This window comes from Alexandromys fortis, unplaced genomic scaffold, assembly GCF_014885135.2.
Source record: "Alexandromys fortis isolate MF-2015 unplaced genomic scaffold, M_Fortis_MF-2015_v1.1 scaffold_0, whole genome shotgun sequence".
In the NCBI taxonomy this organism is placed as follows: Eukaryota; Metazoa; Chordata; class Mammalia; order Rodentia; family Cricetidae; genus Alexandromys; species Alexandromys fortis.
In genome coordinates, this window is record NW_026067949.1 from 28,415,652 (window position 1) to 28,432,615 (window position 16,964).

Sequence of the window (16,964 nt, forward strand, 5' to 3'; positions counted from 1 at the left end):
CCTACAATTTGACTTAAGTCTTTAAGAAATCGAGCCGAGCCGATCAACAGGGACCCAATGGGAAAAAGCTTCCCAGACAGAAGCAAGAGACGCAGACAGGAGACTCAACAGACAGTCAAGACACTGCATTACCCCGTTTCCCAGAAACTGCCCTCGCGGCCGACTCACCTCTTCTGCATGGAGCAGCAGCAGCAGCAGAGAACAGACTGGAAGGTGCTATCTAAAAAGGAGATCATTGTCAAGTATTAGGAAGCCATGGGTCCATGACAGGGGGTAGCTGAAGCTCGCTGGGCCCCGGATAAGAGCGGGGAAACCATGACTGTTCAGAAACAAAGGAACATCATAACCCTCTTCAGCAGTGGAGACAAAAAAAGTCACCAAAAAAAAAAAAAAATGTTACTGGCACCCTGACCAGTGTGGTTTCCCTTCTCAGGCTCTTTTCTCTGGCCTGGTTTCTGCATTTCCTTTGTCATGAGTGATCAGGGGTCACTATACTCTATTGCTTTTGTCATGGTTAGTGTTGGCCATCGGTACAGAAGAATGGGTTTCCAGAAACAGTGAAATCTATTAGCAGGAGTTTGAAGTTAGGACCACCACAGTTTTTAGAAGGCTTTAAAAAATGAAAACTAAACTCTCTACTTCACTACAGAGAGCTGGTAAACTTAATCTTTGTCTGATTTTAAATTAGACCGCCAATCTCTTGGCCTATTATTTTTCCTAGTTCCCGATTAACAAGCCAACTAGTTTGCCATTGCCCGTGAACCCATGTCTGTTAACGGTTCAGGCTAACTCTTTCCCTCGGCGAGCAAACTCGGGCTCCCTGAAGTCTCGGGGGGCCTTTCTTTCAGTGTTAATTTCTAAACTCCTTCTGAATGAGACACTCACACACCTCTTTCCTTAGCGCACAGGGAACTGTGACCCCACTGGTAGTGGCTAAAGGGTAAGAGCTGTTATGTCTCCTGGGGGCTCCTTCCATAATGCCACTTCCACGTTACCAGGTAACGCCTATAAGCTCAGTTTTGCAATTCATTGAGCCAGAGAAGTCCAGGCTCATGAGAGACAGTTTGAATCACGTAAGTATTAGATTCACGATCAAGAATCTAGGCTTAGGGCTGGCGCTATGGCTCAGAAGGTAAGAGCACTGGGTGCTCTTCCAGAGGACAGGGTTCGATTCCCAGCATGCACATGGTGGTTCACAGTTATCTGCTATTCCAGTCCTGAGGCATCCGGCACATTCTTCAGGCCTCTGTAGGCATCAGACACAAATATATGGTACATAGAAAGCAGACACCCAGATACATAAATAAAATGAATTGAAAATTAAATGTTAGAGATTTATTTATTTAAAAAAATCTAGTTGTACCTATCCTCAGCTGCTGCCAAAGTGAGAAAAACCCTGAGGCCATGTTGGAGTGAGGCCCTCACTCTGTCCAGTGATGGTCCACACCATGGCCTCTGTCTGCAGACTCATCTTGCTGCTTCTTGTGTGGTGATGAAGTAACCCTCACAGAGACTAAACCATCACCCTCATTAAAGTAGCTGCTGGCATCAACATTGAACCCTTTGGGCCTGGTTTGTTTGCAAAGGCCTTCTTCAGTGTTGACGTTGGGACCCTCAGATACCAATGTTGGAGCTCATAGACCTCCTCCAGCGGCTACAGCGGCTGGCGCTCCAGGGGCTGGCGCTCCAATGGTTAGTGCTCCTGAGGCCAGTGCCTCACCAACCGAAGGTCCAGGCCCCTTAAATGCTGCTGGCCCAGTGAGAAGGAAGTGGAAGCCTCAAAGGAAGAACGTAATGCTGCCATGGGCTTCGGTCTTTTTGACTACATGTCTTTTGAAACAAAAAGCTAGACTCATAAAAGACTGTGGGAACCAGTCCTTACTATCAGCTGTGAGTTACTTTTCAAATAGAAAGTGGTTAGTGGCAAAGTTCAGAAACAACTCCAAATTCCTGGGATTTTTCAAAAGTTCCATGTGGACAGAACCTGACCAGCGACAATTTGAGAAGTTCATAAGTAGGTCGTTTCCATGAACCACATTTTTCCCTGATTCTTAATGTGACCAAATGAATTTTAGTTCTGACTTTGAATCTGCCTTCTGGCACCACTAGACAGGACTCCCACAGGGAGAAGCATTTGCTGGGTGTGAGTTTCACACCTTTAACTGTCTGGAGGCAGATCTCTGAGTCAGGTAGATCTCTGAGTTCAAGGCCAACCTGATTTACATAGCAAGTTTCAGGCCTTAAAAGAGACCCTAAGTTTAAAAGAGATTTAAAGAATTGTTTATTTAGTGTGTGTGTGTCCGTGCCCAAGGAGCATAGAAGCTGGCATTGGATCTTCTGGAGCTGGAATACAGGCACTTATAAGCCGTATAAGGTGGGTGTTGGGATCCTGACTCTGGTCCTCTGTGAGCGTACCAAGTGCTCCCAACTACTGAACCATTTCTCCAGGCCCATAAAAGAGCTACTTAGAAAGGTATCAATCACAAAGCAATAGAAAGGAGGAAAGGAACCACAGAGATATGCAAGGTGCTACCTTTAGTTGGCCTTTTCTGTCACTGTCTTTAAGCTAAAAGGCCGAGGAGAAAGAGAGAAAGTGAAGTGGGAGAGAGGTCACCTCGCTCCCAGCTTCTATGGTCTCACGATCTGATCTTAAGGGATACAGATGGCTCCAAGCATTTCCCCTACATTTTCCACCGGCCTTTCCTCACCGCAATCCAACCAGAAACCAGACGGTTTAAAATCACGTTACTTGAACCCTTCCGTACTCCCCCACATGCCCTTGCCATGCCATGGTAGAAAGCAGGCTGAGAGGAAAGAGTAAGAAAAGAGACAGAGGTGGTGGAGCCATTGCGGAGCTTGGCTACCATATTTAACCCCTACCATATCTGTATTCACACAGTTACAGATTTGCCTTTCTCTGATTTAGACTCAGCCGTTGCACACTCACTGAACCGCTGACACGCTGGGTGCAGTTATGAACTCTGGTCTCCAACATGGGTTAAAGTCTAATCCCTGACACACCCCTTAGCTGGCCCTATTGCTGTTTATGACTCGTTCTGACTTAGTTACTTTCTCTTTTCTTTTCCTGCAACCAAGAAGCATCTGAAGGCTTAAAAATAAAATTCGTTTTCTCCTTCCTAAAGATCTTCAGCATGTCATGTGACCGGATGTTCAGATCCCAGCTGCTTCTGTCCATTTTCATCGGTTTTGTGTGATGTTTATATGAGGAAACTGCCAAAAAGAAAGAAAGAGAGATGGACAGGCAGACAGGCCAGTCCTCAGAGCGAGGCGACATTAGCCCTTCAGAACTCCGTCTGCTTTGGAGGAGTGAGCCCCACTGGCATGCTGACCCGTTTACTGCACAGTTGCTGTAGAGCCTCACGAGATCTTTGTCTACCAGCCCAGGAGATAAGTACGTATAGGTTAAAGAAACGAGGAAAGCAGGTCAGTACGGAACAACCTGTGAGAAAGTGCCATGTCCAAGGTCGATTAGAGGTATTCCGATTCAAACCTTTTACCAGCATTTCTCTCCCTGTATCTCTGTTTTCTCTTCCTCATTGGACCATTTCTGTCCGTACAAACACACTGTCCATCCACCACTGTCGCAGAACAGAGGGCCCTGTAGCCATATTTCCTACATCAGTTTTACTCCTTTAGTGGTCAAATCTGGAAAAGAATAGCCTACACTTGTTGCTGCTGATTGCTCTCCTATCTTCTCTTTCTTCTGAAACACTGCTCTAAACATGGACACACACCGTGAAATCCAGGGGTCCGTTCCAAGCGGTCTCACACGACCTGTGCTGTGGCCCTGTACCCCCTTATGCTTGTTCTAGGCTTCTTTATCTACCTCTCTGGCCTCTTCATCTTGGACGGCCTCCGAAGCCTTCATTCTTGGCCTCATCCCCTCCTTTGATGATTTCATTTCCTCCGGTGGCTTAAAAAGACTCCTCATCACCTCGTGACCCACAGATGCACACACCCAGCCCGATTCTAATGTGCTCCAGCTGGACACAGCCACACAAACCTTCAAACTCCCCATTTGGATGTCTAGGAGTCACCTCGACTGGACGTTGAGATGTAATCTGAGCTCTTTTTCTTCCTCCCTTCCCCATCTTTCTCCACCCACCCTTCTACATCTCATCAAAAGCGGTCCTCTATTCCCAGTGGCCGGGGCCAATGACTTCTCAGTCATCTTCGGCCCACCTCTTTCTCTCACACCTCAAGCCACTGTGGCAGGAAAGCACATGCCTTGAAAACAGAGTGGATTTGGTGACACATATCTGTAATACTGGCACTCGCGGGATTGAAGCAGGAGGACGGCCGTGAGTTCAAAGCCAACATGGGCTACATAGTAAATACCATGCAAGCCAGGGCTACATAGAGAGACCCCTGACTTAAATGGAGGGGGTACATGTATGTGTGTGTGTGTGTGTGTGTGTGTGTGTACACGCACGTGTACTCACAGGTGCACACAGGCTTGTATATCCAAGAAATTCAGTATTTCAGTTCTGGAGATGGATCATGGTTAAGGGTGTACAACAATGTGATTGTATTTAATGCTACTGAAAATAGTTAAAACAGTGAATTTTCTTCAGAATATTGCTATAGCTTGCATCTTGACTATCCCACCAAAGTCTGGGAAGTGAAGGCCTGATTCTGTCTGTGGTATTGCTGAAATACACTGTAGGTAGAGAGGAGGAGACCTAGGAGGAAACTGGGCTATTGGGAGTGTATTCTTGAAATAGTTATTGGAACCTCAACCCCTCCTCTTCCTTTCTCTTTAAAGCTGACTAACATATTTCCCCTCCCCATAGACAAATAACACTCCACCCCCACACATACAGCCCCCCCCCCCCCCCCCCCCCCCCCCCCCCCCCCCCCCCCCCCCCGTCTCATCTGTGACTGCTGTGGCCAAACCGCTGTTATCTCACCTGGTGGCTTCCTATTTGCACCCTGACCCCTCTACAGTGTGTTCTCAGCACAGTGGCCAGAGCAACCTCTTTTTGGACCCACCAGACCCTGTTACTCTTTGTCTGCTGTCCATCATTCAGAGTTGCAGTCACCATTCTCACGGTAGCCTAGGAAGCCCTCCATGATTGGCCTCCTTTGGTCCCTCACCTCTCCACCAGGTTCCTGCTCATTTCCCTCCAGTCCCCAGCCCCCCACCGGCTTCTGCAGCACATCAGGCCAGCTGTGGGCGCGGGACTCTTGGCTTTGGTTTAGCCTAAAGTGTCTTCCCTCAGGCTCGGCTGCATCAGGGCCCCGCAGTCTCTCCAAGCCTTTGCTCATATCTGGCCTTGAAGTATGCTGCTCTTACTGCCAACTGGGGCGGCCCCCAGACACTTCTTCCTCTGCTCTGGCTTCTTTTCTTCCTCCCATTCATTCTCCCCTTTTCACATACTATGCAATTTACTTTTTTCTTTGAACTTTCTGCCTTCCCTTTAGAAAGTCAGCAGAGTTTTTTTTTTTTTTTCTATTGGGCTTATGGTTATGGTTATTTCCCAAGAGACTAGAACAGATCTTCAGAAATGTAAGTGATAAATATTTTTGGATAACTGAATGAGTGAATGTGTTTGAAGGAGCATCAAATTGTAAGCTTGCTGAGAACATGTTTCGGGGCTGGCAAACTGTCCTTGGCAACCGAGTGCGGATACAGACGGAAACAGTGAGCTCTGAGGACACAGAGGATTAGGGTGTGAACATCTTTGAAGCAGAGGAGGCCCAGGCCTGAGGACTTTCCTCTTTGCTGTGGTGGGGTGTGAACAGATAGTAGAGGGACCATTAGAAAGACCAAGGTATGGCTGACTGCAACATAGGCAATGGTGTAGTCAGGTATGCTAGGACCATGTCTGGCCTCGCTTTTTAAATCTGACCTAAAATATTTAATGTAATAAAAGCTAAGACTAGTCACTTTACATGGTTTCTATATTTTCCTATTGCCAAAATGTTTAAACTTTAAAAATCTATAAATTAAAAGAAGACAAACCCAGAAAGTCAAACAAGGCTATGATTAGGTAGGCAGCTGTTCTAGGACTTTGTACATATATGTGATTTTTAGTGACGAATACGAGCAGGTTTTATTTCTTGAATTCATCTACCATCTTATGCTTTTATGATTCATCTTCTCCATTACTCTCAATAAGAAACCCACCTACTGTTTCTGCTCCCTGATCTTCTCATGTCTGTCAGGCCACCACAGAAACTTAGGGTTCTTTTCTAGACCCATCTGTATGGCCAATCGGCCATCACTCTGTTCCCTTCCTGTATAGCCAAATGCTCATCAGTCTGTTCCTTTCCTGTATACCCAAATGGTCATCAGTTAGTCTGTCCTATCCTATAAAACCAATTGAGCCATCAATCTGTCCCATCCTGTATAACTAATCGGCCATCAGTCTGTCCCATCCTGTATAACCAATCAGCCATCAGTCTGTCCCATCCTATAAAACCAATTGAGACATCAATCTGTCCCATCCTGTATAACTAATCGGCCATCAGTCTGTCCCATCCTGTATAACTAATCGGCCATCAGTCTGTCCCATCCTGTATATCCAATCAGCCATCAGTCTGTCCCATCCTGTATAACCAACCAATCAGCCATCAGTCTGTCCCATCCTGTATAACCAATCAGTCATCAGTCTGTCCCATCCTGTATAACCAATCAGCCATCAGTCTGTCCCATCCTATAAAACCAATTGAGACATCAATCTGTCCCATCCTGTATAACTAATCGGCCATCAGTCTGTCCCATCCTGTATAACCAATCAGCCATCAGTCTGTCCCATCCTGTATAACCAATCAGCCATCAGTCTGTCCCATCCTATAAAACCAATTGAGACATCAATCTGTCCCATCCTGTATAACTAATCGGCCATCAGTCTGTCCCATCCTGTATAACCAATCAGCCATCAGTCTGTCCCATCCTGTATAACTAATCGGCCATCAGTCTGTCCCATCCTGTATAACTAATCGGCCATCAGTCTGTCCCATCCTGTATAACCAATCAGCCATCAGTCTGTCCCATCCTATAAAACCAATTGAGACATCAATCTGTCCCATCCTGTATAACTAATCGGCCATCAGTCTGTCCCATCCTGTATATCCAATCAGCAATCAGTCTGTCCCAGCTTCTCAGCTTTTCCCTTCTTTTCCACTTTGTCATCCACCTTGCCCCAGCTTTCACCAAGTCACACGCATCCATTCACCTGCTCTGCTCTCACCACAACCTTGTGGAAAGGAAGCACTCTGCAGACGTGGATCACGAACCACGGAGAGGTTGCGTGAGACCAAACAGGAACAATACACCTTGAAAGTTAAAGGGAGAGCAAAAGAGGAAGAACAGACCTTACAGGTTAAGGGTTCTGTCTGCAGGTAAGGCGGTCAATGGGTTCCGTCTGCAGGTAAGGCGGTCAATGGGTTCCTGATTGTCCCTTGCAAATCCTTTCAAGTTAAGGCTTCTACTTATAATTAAGAAAAAGTCCCTGTTTGTCCTGTGTTTGACCAAGGCTTCTGTTTGTAATGAAGAATAAGTTCCTGTTTCTTAGACCTGATGGAAACTGCTTGCATCCTCATTCAGAAGGTGTAAAACCTTACCCTTGTCCCTCTCTCTCACTGTATAGCAGCCAACTCTCTCACCCCTATAGACATCTTCCCTCTCCTATAAAAGGAACTTCAGGAGGCCAGCAGGGGCTACCCTCTCAGATCCCAATTTAGGGTGATTCATAGATGCACCCCAAAATAGGCTTTCTTTAATTGTACAGCTGTGGGTTTGGTCTTTTCTCCTCTCGGTTCTCAGGTTTAACAGTTACTCCCTAGGAGAGTCAAAGAGCTACTCTGTAGAGATGCAGGACCTGAAGCTAAGTCTGTACCTGACTCTGCCTTGTGCTGTCTCTTCCTGTCATCCTGTGGTCCCTAAGGCGGCCTCTGCCAGTAGCTTGCTGTCTTCACTAGAACTCTGCCCTTCATCTTCAAGACTTCTCCACTCGGCTTTGTTGTCCGCCACTCCTACTGCATCCCCTGTCCCACTCACTCTGTTCTCAGAGATCCTTTGAACACTTCTGAAAAGACCTCCCTTTACCATCCACTCCCATCTTTCTGTGGCTCCCCAAAGCACGTGTCATCTGTCCTGGGCTGTGCTACGTGACGAGGTCCCACTCTAAATGCCCGTCTCTTTTTGTAGGCTTTACTTTTCTCGGGTATCTCAACCTCGCTGTTATTGCCATTCACACCCGATGGTTCTTTCCTGTGGAGGTCCTTTCTGTGTAGCACCCTTACTGCATAGAAGAGGCACGCAGCAACAAGGCCTCCTCCCCCTGACACCCACACCACTATCACCCTCCAGCTGTGAAAATCAAAACATTTCCACACACTATAAAACGTCCCACAGGGGTAAAAGTTATCCTGAGTTGAAAGCAACTATGTTTTAAGCACTTTCCATAAGTCTTTCTGTTCCGAGGGACTGTATCCTACTCTGCTTTGCTTTTTCATGGATCCTGATCAGTACCTGACATGTAGCTCCGTAAGGAACTGCTGAATAGGACCTGGCTGGTCTCACCGTTGCATAGCCCTGCCATGGAGGATCTCAGGCCTTGATGCCGCACACAGAGACAACCCAGGACCTTTGACTGGCTGATCATGTGGAAGAGCAAAGCTGAAATTTGGCTTTGGGAATACTAACTAGCATCTGTATTGGGCCTCAAGCCTAAGACTTCATTCCAGATCTCCGTAAAAACAAAAGTCGAGAAACGTTTATCCAAAATTAAACACTGAGGCTGGTCTGATAGTAGTGTGTTATCATCCAAAACCAGGCATCAAAACATGAAACGCTAAACAGAATTATTTCAGTGATACCCATTTTTTATTAGGGTTAGCATATGGAGTCAAAGAAGACATGACTGATCCGTTATCTTAGAGCAAAGAGATGATTCTTGACAACTAATCAAGAGCTTCATTTGGAGGTAATGAACACAACTAACAAAACCTGTCTCCGCCGGGCGATGGTGGCGCACGCCTTTAATCCCAGCACTCGGGAGGCAGAGGCAGGCGGATCTCTGTGAGTTCAAGACCAGCCTGGTCTACAGAGCTAGTTCCAGGACAGGCTCCAAAGCCACAGAGAAACCCTGTCTCGAAAAACCAAACCCCCCCCCCCAANCAGCACTCGGGAGGCAGAGGCAGGCGGATCTCTGTGAGTTCAAGACCAGCCTGGTCTACAGAGCTAGTGCCAGGACAGGCTTCAAAGCCACAGAGAAACCCTGTCTCGAAAAACCAAACCCCCCCCCCCAAAAAAAACCCTATCTCCTAGGAATGGCTGTTCCCAACATCTACCAACATGCCCCTTATCCTCCACCTGGCAGTGTGTACAAATTACTACATTCTACACTTGCCCATGTTAACTAACTCACTCACCGCTCTGACACTGAGAGAGGTCCTATCATGTCTTATGACGTGGCGGTTCGTCTTCATTGTCAGCCTGACTATGTTTAGAACACCATGAGGTTCACCTTCAGGTGTGTCTCTGAAGATGTTTCTAGAGAGGATTAACTGTAAGAGGTAAGACTGACACGGAATGCACACGGCTCTCCCACAGGCTAAGGACCCAGACAGAAGAAAAGGAGAAAAGGGGAAACGCCAGGCAATTGTCATCTTTCATCTTTCTCTCTACTTCCTGTTTGGCTATAAGTAACCAGTGTTTCTCCACCGCAGGCTCCTGATACCAGGATCTTCCACCCAAGCCCCTGAGCACAAGCATCCAAGGACTGAGCCCTTTGAAACTGTGAGGCAAACTGAACTCTTCCTCCAACACAGGCAACTTAGCGCCGAGTTGGTCACAGCAAAGCAAAAGTAATGAACATATATGGGGCTAACAGGACCAGTCTCCATGTTCCAGACAGAGTAATCAGATGGCTCCACACTGTGCCCAATCACAGAGCGGCTGAGCCAGAATTTAAGCCCAAAGGGTGTCCTCAGTCGGTGGCAATAAAACAGCCCTGATTGGATGAGATCAGGACAGCAGGAAGAGGCACCTGTTAGCTCAAGAGAAGCCTCAGTTTCTCCCACCAATTCCCTAGAACTCAGTCAGCTACCATTAACTGCGTTCCCACCAGACAAACTTAAACACCAAGCAGATGTGCCCACCTCTTTAGACAGATGGAGAAAGAGGGCAAAGGAAGCCAACAGAGTCCTCAGCCTCCACAGCCCCTCTTGTTTGAGCCACTACAGGGCCCCTGACTGAGAGAAGATCTCTTCTTGCTATCTGGGAGGGCCTGGAGTTTATTCTGGTAAGCTCTCCGTGGCCAATACAAGAGAGGCCTATGGTGGGTGCTGGGGTGAGGGGCACTCACAGGTGTATGAGCCTGACTCCTGTACTAGTCAGGACTAGCAGGGAGGCTAGCTCCTGTGATCTTGGAGACCAGCAGGTCAAAGGCCTGTGGGTAGAAGCTCAGGAGCTAGTCTGAGCTCAAGGCAGTCTGCAGGCAGAATTCCTTCTTGCCCAGGACTGGACAGACTCACCTATCAAGTCCTTCCTTTGTGAGGCTGACATTCCCACAGAGGATAAACCTCCCTAATTTAAAATGTACCCATTTAAACATCAATCTCACCAAAGACATTTTCACAGAAGCATCCAGGATATCTGAGCCGGTTTTATCCAGGTGCCCTGGCCCGGCCACGATGACCCACAGCGTTAGCAATCACAGCTCTTTAGGTACAGAGCATGGCAGGTGGCCCAGAGAGTGAAGTGTATGCTCTTCAAGACCTGAGTTCGATTCCCAAAATGATTCAGCAAGTGCGCCATGATGTGCCCATGCGCCCACAATACATCATATACATACAATAAAATAAAGAAATAAAACGTAACAGCAAAGAGATAAATGCATTTCAAAACATACAACTCTGAAAAAGAAATTGCAGTGCCAGCCTGCATGCGGGATATCTGGACGTAGGACAGGACGGTCCCAAGTTCACTGAACCCCAATTCACAGCTGCACAGCGCCAGTACGGTGGCCTGGAAACCCAGTCACTTTCCCCCTGGCATCTGCAGTCTGGAATCTGGGAGAAAGGCTTTTCAAAACTCTTTATTTTTCCTGATTCGGTAGCAAAAACAATTGCCTGCACACGAAGGTACAATCTACACTGCTGCCACTGTAGTTATGAAAAGGTTCTGGCCTCTTTCTCCCAAGACCGAATGCAGTTGTGAGCCAAGAAGCCAACCTCTGCCTTCTCACAGACCTGCCCCTTCTGTGCCACCACTAATGCAAGCCAACAGCCACCACCCAAAATTCACCGCCAAAGGAATAAGAACCTGAGAGACAAGAACCTCATCATATGCCCTTGCTATATGACACAAGTCTGTAGCATGAATAATAAAAACCCAGAGACAGATATTGAGGTCCAAGCTGAAGATCAGAAAAGCAAAGCAGCCAAGCCATTGGAGAGTTCTTACCTCTCCCAAGGCTCAGATCAAAGGGTGATCCAGTCTCTAGGGATCCTCAGACTGACTGCATCTTAGTCCAGGGTGCCCTGGAGTCTTGGGATTAAAGGTGTGAGCCACCATTCCCTGGCCTCTAGTGGATTAGCTCTGCACTCTGATCTTCAGGCAAGCTTTATTTATTAAAACACAAATAAAACACTATATAAGTCCCCAAATTCTAGCCATATTTATCAAATATTAATGTACTGAACTCCATCACAAATACCACTGACCTTTAGATTCATGGGCAGTTTCTACATACAGTACCCAGGTCTTCAGGGACAGGGAGTGGATTGGCGAGCTCCGTTCCACACACACTCCTGATTACAGAAGTCACTCAGTAGCCTTGGGCAATAAACCTGCAGAGGGAGAGCTTGTAGCAAATTCCCAGTGTTGGCAGGAACTCATCCATTCAAGGGCCTTTGCCAGAGACACAAATGTCCCAGAAGTGGGCAATGGCCGCTTGCTTGCTGGAAGGTCCTGTAGGAAGGACACTCAGAGCTGAGGGTTTCCACAGACGCCCAACTTTCCTGCTCAGGTTTGTATCTACATTGTTCTTCCTGTCTACTTCTTATTCCCCAACAAATACCTTTAGCAGTATGCCATGTACCAACACATTAGAACAAAGGCCATCGTGTCCAGACATAACCTTTCCTAGAGCGTCTCTCCTAGGCTCGGTGGTACCTGGAACTATTTGTTGTGTGTCCATCCTTTTATTTGAGATGGGTGTCTGAGGGGCTCCTTCTTCCCAAGAGGTTCACTGTGGCCACAACAGAGCTCTGTTTGGGAGCAAGCTTCCTTCCACCAAAAAGTGAGAGGAAGGGAAGAGCATCATTTGGCAAAGCCATACCTTTGGTCACCTCTGGGCAGGTAAAGCCACAGTGATACAAAGCCTTGGGCCGTGCTGGCTGGGAAGCAGTCACTGTGTTCTCAGTGTCTGAGATTATTAGCATCATCTCAACTTAGCTGTTGGCACAGCAGTGTGGAGTTTCCTCTGGATGGGATCGATGCCTCTGATGAGATTCGCTCCTCCTGAATGTGGGCATCATAGTAACTGGCAGGTGGCTGGTGATTTTTTCCCCCTTAAAATCAAGCTTAAAACTCACCCAGTTTCAGGAGTTAGTTGTCTGAGCCAAAAAAAAAAAAAAAAAATTGTGAATTTTGTTTTGTTAGCTCCAGAAAGCTGTGGGAGAGAAAGCCTCACAAATTGGTGGCCCAGGATGAGCAGAGTGGAACATTTTTCTAAAGACAGTGTCTTTTTATATAGCGCTGGCTGTCCCAGGACTCACCAGGTTGACTTTGAACCCACAGAGCCTCTGCCTCTGCCTCCCGAGCGCAGGGATTAAAGGTGTGCCATCATACCCATCACAGAATGAGTAGTCTTAGATTCACTATAAACCAGGAATTGCTTCTCTTCAACCCCTCCCTGCCCCCACACCACCAGGAGTTTATGGAAAAGCCAAACTTTTTTCTCTGCCTCAAAAGCCCAGGACTAGATCCACGTCTCAGGGTCTTTTGGGACAGACACATTTTAACTGAGTTGACCAGGTAGTTTGGTGTGGGGCGGCTCAATAATGGTAGCTTTCCTCCATTTTCCTGGATGTCAAGCCAAGAGCTCAGAGCAGCAACAGGAGGGTGAGAAGTGATGGGCTGGGGCTTCCATGTGGATGTTCGTCCAACTTTAAAATGCTATTCTTTATTCTGAATTTATGTTCTTTATACATTTTGGGTGTTAATTATCCTGTGTGTGTCTACGTCCCTTGTGTTGTTTGATGGCTCATTTATCGAATCAGTCTCCTCACGTAGGCCAGGGTGGTCTTGAAGTCTAAATCCTCCAACCTTCCCCCCTCACCCCCAATGCTGGATGACAGGCTTTTGCTACCAACCTTGTACCTTCCCAAGAAATGATGGTCGCCTGAGATACTACCTTTTTTTCTAAACATATTGACCAAGAAGGAAAGGCCTCTGTAGCAGCCCCCAGACCACTTTGTTTTCTTTGGTTGTCTATTAGACTGTGAAACATTGGTGAACTGTTACACTGGGGGATTCCACAATAGGAGAAAAGAAGAACTGGGTCCAAAAATAGATGTGTTTAGGTAGATGAGAAGAATGCTTCTTAACTTGTCCTGAGCCTGATGCTTGTTGTTGCTGGGGAAGGAGTATAAGGAAGACTCTAGAAGCCTGAGATTCTGGACGGAGCACGAGGAGATATTCCACGGAGCAAAGGATGCTATGAGGAAAGGCTGTGAGTTTTCTATAGGAGAATGGCATCTATGTGTCCCAGCTGTGATCAGGTCCCCTCCACCCCTCAAAGACACCCACAGAAGCAAGTGCTCTTATCACCGAGCTATGCCCCCTAACCTGGTTGCAGTGTTCCTGAGACAAAGTCTCGTGCAGACCCAGTTGGCCTGGAACGTACCTCCCTGGGTGTGACCAGCCATGCTTGTAGAAATGCTGACTTCTTCCAGGTAACGAGTCCACATAAGCTGGACTCTGTAGTCATCTTACACACAATCTCTTCTCTGCCCCACACCTCAAGGTCCCGTTTCCTAGAACTGCATCGTCAGTGGGACCACAGATCACAGGCTCACGGATCTCACTCGCTTTCTCACCAGCTTGTGAAGTGTAGAAATGTCAGACTGAGCCACAGAGCGTATGGACCTTGGGCCACAAGCCGAGCTACCCACTTTTGTGTGGGCACGGAGGGCAGGTGAGACTGGCTGGGCAATCTCTACAGAGGAGCAATGCGATCTGCAAATACACACCCAAGAGGGCAGGGAAGACTCACAGCGGTAGATATAAACTGACCACAACCCCCATTTTGATACAAGTTAGTTACAGGGGAAACAAGACATTATTCCAAGACAATAGGAAACACGCATCCTGTATTTGTGTCTGTTTTAACCCCGAGGCTGTGGGTGAGAAAGAGCACCAACTGCAGCAGAGGCAAAGGCAGTAGAAGCAGACCGGTCAGGTTTTGGTCTGTGGCTCTCTGTGCACTTGCTACTACAGACATTCTCTGTTTCTGAGAACAACTTTTATGACCTCTGTGTTTCTGTGAACTAGCTGCTCTCCGCCAGCTCAGCAGGGTCCCTGTGGCTCAAGGTCTCTTTCTGAAGCTGCAGTAAAAGCAGGCTGGCCTGAAGCTAGAAAATCACTTCCAAGTTCACTTCACAGCCATTGGCAGGCACTTGGTTCATGGAGTCTGGGTTTCCAGGGCAGCCAATGCTCCAAGGAACAGAAAGGCTGGAGACAGCCAAGACAGGCTGCATCTCTTGGCACCAACTCTCAGAGGTGACGTCACATATTCTATTTGAGAGAAAAGCTCAGTTGGCTTCCTAAGAAGGATTGATTGCTTATGGGCATAGCTTCCTGGAAGTAGACTGCGCCAGAGGCCAGCTTAGACAACGCTTACCCCAGGAAGCCTGCTTATCTTCATATTAATAGCAATAACAACGGATCATTAACTTTGCAGGGTTGGTGTGAGAGATTGTTCTGGGCACCATTTTTCTTTCTACATTACAACTTAGGAACAATAAAAAGGCAGAAAAACATATGGTGAAAAATGTTCCAGAAGAGGTAAGTTTTTCTAATCCTCAGCCATTGCATGAGGATCTTGTGCATCTAAATAAATGTCTGAGCTGAGCCTGTTCTCATGGTAATTTAGCTGCTGAACACACTGGCAATTCCAACCACCCTTCGCGAATGTAACCTCACTGCAGCAGGGTCCTTGGCCCCTGTTCAGAACTGGCGATCATGCCATCTGATCGAAATCCCACCCTACCCACACAACTATGTCTTCTTCCCTTCCAGCAGCCTGTGACTCTGGGTTGCCTTGACAGCCCTTAGAGCAAGTCAATGTGTTTGGTAAACAATTGGCAAATACAAATAAACATCCTTAAGTTCAATACACCCTGGAGCATGCTTGGCATTTCCTTGTCGATGGTAAACACTGATTATTTCACCCAGAAGACAACCGAGCACTGTTTAGCTGTGGCCGATGGCCGAAGGAAACAGGTGATTCTTGCCATCCAATCAGACTAGCAGACACTAGATGATACAGGGAAATGACATTAAAATCATCTTTCTAGGCCACTGGGGAAGGATCATCAATGACCCCAGAGATGGCTAGTCTCCGGCTTCATCCCTAGACATCCTAGACCTGTCTCAGCCCCCCCCCCCCCAGGCTCCTTTACGTGTAGCCAAGCCTTTCCTGTTACAATGCATGGCCTTCTCCTAGTTCTGACCTCAGGAAAAGCCATGAGGGTTTTTAGCCTCCCATACAGCGTCACTGCTCAGCATGTCTTTGGAGAGGTGAGGGGTAGGGCAATTCTGTGTAGCTTTTTCTGCTTTGATCTGCTTCGCCCATTTCTGACAACAGGAAGCCTTTTGTTTTACTGTGTTGTTGTCTGTTTTAGTCTAGAGAATGAAGGCCGTAAATCATGGTCAGAAAGGGGCAACTGGTATAGCATGGGCTTGTTTCTGTAAATCCAGTCTCTCTCTCTCTCTCTCTCTCTCTCTCTCTCTCTCTCTCTCTCTCTCTCTCTCTCTCTCTCTCTCTCTGTGTGTGGTGGTGGTGGTGGGGTCCTAACAAGGTGCTGCGGCTTGAAGAGACATGGCAAACTCACAATCTATTTTTCCTGACGCCAACTAAATATCAGAATTCTGGCCTAATCTGAAACGACTGAGCTCTGCTGATACTTGATTCCAAAGGCCATCCAGAATTAAAATCAAAGACAGTCTTTTCCTTCCATCTCATATTTTTGGTTGTGAGCCTAGCCTTCAACAGCTGAGCCATCCCTCTAGGCCTTTTCCTTCCATTAAAAACAAAAACAAAAACAACAACAACAAAAAACAAAACAAAACAAAAAAAACCCCTATATACTTAAGACACCTCTCTGGGTCTTACAGTTAAATTAGTGAGTGTTTCTAAGAATTGCCCTGAAGCTTTAAGTGCAGCTCTCTAGCTGGACAAATCATCTGTCATTTTTTATTTATCATTTCTTCCCGATATCCAGGGAAGGAGGCAGAAAGGGGGCCCTCAATGCTGCAGACTTGTTCATACAACCAGTGGCGACCTGTCAGCTGAGGCAGAACCAGGGCAAGCGTTTGGTCTCCTGGCCTTCAACGCCGACCGAGCTCTTTATCCTTCTAGAGAGAAACGCATCGCATCCCATCGGCTTCATTTCCACACATGGAATACACTGGCTTTTTTCTATTTTCATTTGTGTTCCCAATTTTCAAACGCTTAATTTTATCAGGAGACAGTGACTATTTAAATAAGCCAGAAACTTCTGTCTCTACATCTGAAGAAATTATCTTCAAGAGTCTACAAATTCCACGTTTAGCAAAAACCTCCCCAACCGCTCAATAGTCAGTAACACGCCCTTAAACAAGCTGGCATTAAACAGCAAAGCCCATCTTACTTACAGGAGGACAGAATCATGGCTGCCCTGCCGCCTGGGCATACACAGAAGCCTTGCTTCTTCGGCCGTGGCCC

General features: G+C 47.1%; 1 protein-coding gene across 3 annotated transcripts in view; it reads right to left on the reverse strand.

The window, feature by feature from the left end:
- Positions 1-16,964, reverse strand: part of Txk (TXK tyrosine kinase) — a 50,378-nt gene extending 33,414 nt beyond the window's left edge. For 2 of the 3 annotated variants that reach the window (XM_050150208.1, XM_050150205.1), the window contains exons 1-2: positions 16,895-16,964; positions 169-220 (exon numbers count right to left, since the gene is read on the reverse strand). In XM_050150208.1, coding sequence (XP_050006165.1) covers positions 169-220; positions 16,895-16,910 — 68 coding nt within the window. In that variant the 5' untranslated portion in view covers positions 16,911-16,964. Of the gene's footprint in view, positions 1-168; positions 221-2,880; positions 4,093-16,894 lie in introns of those variants that run through there. The other variant, XM_050150206.1, reaches the window with a different exon arrangement.